The sequence below is a fragment of the Pteropus alecto genome, unplaced genomic scaffold (assembly GCF_000325575.1).
Source record: "Pteropus alecto unplaced genomic scaffold, ASM32557v1 scaffold215, whole genome shotgun sequence".
NCBI classification, from domain to species: Eukaryota; Metazoa; Chordata; class Mammalia; order Chiroptera; family Pteropodidae; genus Pteropus; species Pteropus alecto.
This window is the reverse complement of record NW_006436287.1, coordinates 538,679-542,720: the sequence shown is the minus strand read 5'-3', so window position 1 is coordinate 542,720 and position 4,042 is coordinate 538,679. Positions and strand designations below refer to the sequence as shown.

The following is a 4,042-nucleotide window of genomic DNA, read 5'->3' as shown; positions in this document are numbered from 1 at the left end:
CACACCCCACCCCACCAGAGACATGCCAGAGGGAGGCTGAGGCTGCACAGAGAGAGGCTAAGCAGGCCCTCAGTGAGCGGGACCAGACTCTGGCTCAGCTTCGGACCCATGTAGCAGACATGGAGGCCAAGTATGAAGAAATCTTACATGTAAGCACCACTCTCTGAAGCCAATCATCCCAGTACCCATCACTCCCCCATCACCATAAACCCCAACTAGTGTGACAATGACAGAGGAGAAGAAGCATCTCCAAAGGGAACTCTGCTCTATCTTGAGGGACAGACAGCCAGGGAATGAAACCATGCCCACCCACTAAGGATAAGGACTTTAAAGAAACACTGGTAAAGAGAGCTTACAGACCAACCTGGGGCACCCCTCACCCTTCACCCTTCCTGGGGCCTAAAGCTTAGTGTCTACAGGGCAGCCTGGACCAACTCTTGGCTAAGCTGAGGGCCATCAAGCCTCAGTGGGATGGGGCTGTGCTGAGACTCCACGCCAGGCACAAGGAGCAGCTCTGCCAGTTTGGACTGAACCCCCTGGATCTTTGAGGCTGTAAGCATATAGTCTCTGGGGCTCTCTGAGGCCCCAGCAATAAAGCTGTCTTGATGTAGAAGTCAATGGAAATTTGGGTTGTGGCTTTTTGGCAAAGATGAGTGCCTCTCATGAGAACATCTCAGTTCTGAGCTGACCCATTAGCCTGAAGGCTGAATGATAGAAGAGAAATTTGACGAGGTCTCAACTTTTCCTAGAAAAGTGGGTCCTGCCCTTTGGGCCTGGGGCCTTTTTGGTCCCTTCGAACTACTGCCTCCTACCCCCACCCACACAAATACAGGCAGCCAGATTTGTGGGAAAAGGCCATTTCTGTGATGGACCAACAGTGACCAGGCACCAGCCCCCACAGTCCTAAGGTGTAACTGGTCTCCAAACCCTTGTCAATACATCCCAGAGTCCTGGAGTCATGCCTCAGGCAAGTTCCAGATGGCTTCGATCCTAACCGGCCTATAGCTCACATAAAAAGGGAAAACTTTTTTCTCTATTCTACTACAATACTCTCAGTATTACTTTACTTCTGGCCACCAAATATGTAGGGGTTTTCCCCACACCTAGCAATTCTCCCACTCTTCTGTGGACACCAGCTTGGTGTCCTACAATTTAACTCAATTCTTACACTATCTACCTAGAGATTCCATAGGTTAAGGACTCAGTGCCACAATATACCAATCCCAAACCCAGGTTGTCACCTGTGCTTCTGACCAACTGGCTATAGATCAGAGGTTGCTCAGGTTCTATCATTTGCTAGAGCAGCTCACAGAACTCAGAGAAACAGTTTCCATACTGGATTACCAGTTTATTATAAAGGATACAACTCAGGAACAGCCAGATGGAAGAGATGCCTAGGGCAGGATATGCGCATGGAAGCTTCCACCCTCTCCAGGTGTGCCACCCTCCCAGCATCTCCACATGTTTGGCAACCTGGAAGTTCTCTGAACCTACTCCTTTTGGATTTTTATGGAGGCTTAATTATATAAGCATATTAATTAAACCATTGGTCATTAGTGATTAATTCAACCTCCAGCCCCTCTCCCCTCCCAGGAGGCCAGGGCGGGGTGGCGGGAGGGCTAAAAGTTCCAACCTTCTAAGCACATGGTTGGTTCCCCTGGCAACCAGCCCCGAATCCTTAGGTGCTTCCAAAAGTCACCTCACCAACAAAATTAGGTGTGGTTAAAGGAGCTTTTTACAAATAACAAAAGAACCCTTTATGACTCTTATTACTTATAAAATTCCAAGGGTTTTAGGGACTCTGTGCCAGGAATACGTATGAAGACCAAATATACACTTATTATAAAACACAAAAGTATACCACTCATCTCAGGCAGAATTTCATCCTTAGGCACAGCTCGCAAAGCTCCCACATGGCTTCCTCTGAAGTCAGAGGGGAGGCTTCCTATTGGGCCCACCTGAGGCCTCTGACCATACCCTCTTCTGAGAGTTAGGCCCAATGAAAGGAAGGGAAAAGGGAGACCCTGGGCAAGCCTGTGATTGATTGTCCAGAGTCCTAGAGGTCCAGTTTCTGGCTTAAAGAGAGCGGATCAGCTCCTACCACCTCAGGCTGGAGAGTGAAGACAGGAAAGCCAATGGGTAGGTCTGTGCCAAGGAGAGGAGTGCTACAGCAGATCTGAAGCTAGAGCACAGTCCTAAGCAGAGAGAGAAAGGAGAAAGTCATTCAAGGACTAGAAGAGTTCCTTTTCCCTACCCCCACCTGCACTGGAACGCCCGGGAATGGAACTTGTTCCATGGGTCCTTCTGTCCCCATCTACTATGGCTAAAGTCCCAACCAGCGTGCCCCACCATGCTTCACCCTGCAGCCCTCCTGCTCTGCCCACCTCTCTGGTTTCCTTCTGCCCTACTCTGGCTGCTCACAGTCCCTCTGTCTCTTTCTCACCTCTCCAGCCCCTGGGGGAATCCAAGCTTCTAAGTCCTGTGGAGACCTGGTCGCCAGCTTCAGGCACAGGGGTGGCTCAGCCTCAGACAGTTGCTGAAGCCTCTCCAGGTCATTCTCTCCACCCACAGAATACCCGTTCACCTCCAGAATCACATCTCCCTTTTGCAGCCCTGCCCGGGCAGCTGAGCCTCCTAGGGTCACCTGGTAGCATCAGGGGTGGGAGGAGGGGTGTGGAAAGGTTGGATACAGAACATAGAACACCATGGAAAAGTTTTCTGGTTGCTCTAAGGCTCTGTGAGAGAAGCAGAGGAAGACTCATCAGGAGGCAAATATTGATAGGATCCATGGCCCATGGGGCATCAGTCACCTGGGAGATGAAGACACATCGCCCACTGGCCACACAGCTGAGTTGGAAGCCATAGCCACCACCAGGCCCGGGGTAAAGAAAGCACTGGCGGGAGCCACATGGGACAGGAGGCACAGCTGTATCTTCAACTGGAGGGTCCTTGGTCTCAACCAGAGAGGCTAAGCAGGTATCCTGGAGAGAGTGAGGAGCCTCTGTGTTCTCGAGGAAGAGGAGCGGGGACAAGCGAACCTGGAAGGAGGCAGATCAAACAAACCTGTTGCTTCTCCCTCCACCTGAGCCCTGCTCTATTCCTGCCCCCACCCTAACCCTTGTCCCTCAGTTCGCACCATGCTGAAGAAGCGGTCAGCCTCAGGGTCGACGACAGTGAGAGAGACATGGGAGCCCTGTGCCCGGATCCTGGAAACTGTCTCCTCATGGCCCAGCCCTTCCACACTCTCCCCAGCCACAGCCACCAGCCGGTCTCCAGCCTTCATCCCGGCCCTCTCAGCTGGCAGTCCTGGGTCCACCTCCCACAGAAACTGCCCTGGGACATAGACATCCTCACTGCTCCTCCCCCACTTACCCCCAGTGCCAGCCCAGGCCATCATGTGCACACTGGGGGACTAACCAGGGGGTACACAGGGGAAGGTGACCCAGGGCTGAGGCTCAGACAAGGACACCACTCATGTGCACTGAGAAGTGTATGTGTATACACACACACATATATACAGTTACATGCCCACTCCAGGGCCCACCTTCCCTTCCCATCCCCAGGGCTCCCACTCACCAAGGTGACCTCCAAGGCCCTTCTCTTCCCGGAGCAGGAACCCGAAGCCCTGGGGTCCTTTCTCTAGGTGCAGACAGCGGGGCTTGGTGGGAAGTGCCCAGCCCTCTGCCAGGGGTGCAGCCAGAGGCATTCCCAGCTGGCGACACCGTTCCTCCACCTCTGGCCCTGCCACAAGCAGGGTTACCTGCTCTCCACTCTGCCAAAGCTGTGGAGACCCACCAGGGCCTCAGCGTCAACTACCTGGGAGGGCAGAGGCGGGCACCTCCTCACAGCCCCTCTTTCCAGGCCTAGGAATGAGGCATTAAAGGTAGGGGAGAGAAGGGCCTAGCACAAACTGTAAAGGAAAGGATGGTGATGGAGGTACAAGTTCAGATCAGGGCATTAGGTGTTTGGTGGAGGAGTCTGCTTCCTGAGGCAGGGGCCCCAGGCCCAGAAGGGTAGAGGAGGAATGGGGAAGCAGGCAGCC

General features: G+C 53.3%; 2 protein-coding genes across 2 annotated transcripts in view; one reads left to right on the top strand and one right to left on the bottom strand.

Annotated features, from left to right (window-relative positions):
- Positions 1-1,214, top strand: part of CCDC153 (coiled-coil domain containing 153) — a 5,009-nt gene extending 3,795 nt beyond the window's left edge. The window contains 3 exon segments of the mRNA XM_006912622.2: positions 19-149; positions 420-528; positions 531-1,214. Of these exon segments, the coding sequence (XP_006912684.1) occupies positions 19-149; positions 420-528; positions 531-556 (266 nt within the window). The 3' untranslated portion in view covers positions 557-1,214.
- Positions 1,215-1,327: 113 nt separating this feature from the next.
- Positions 1,328-4,042, bottom strand: part of PDZD3 (PDZ domain containing 3) — a 5,939-nt gene continuing 3,224 nt past the window's right edge. The window contains exons 7-11 of the mRNA XM_015589949.2: positions 3,577-3,792; positions 3,137-3,333; positions 2,811-3,038; positions 2,444-2,644; positions 1,328-2,195 (exon numbers count right to left, since the gene is read on the bottom strand). Coding sequence (XP_015445435.1) covers positions 2,166-2,195; positions 2,444-2,644; positions 2,811-3,038; positions 3,137-3,333; positions 3,577-3,792 — 872 coding nt within the window. The 3' untranslated portion in view covers positions 1,328-2,165. The remainder of the gene's footprint in view (positions 2,196-2,443; positions 2,645-2,810; positions 3,039-3,136; positions 3,334-3,576; positions 3,793-4,042) is intronic.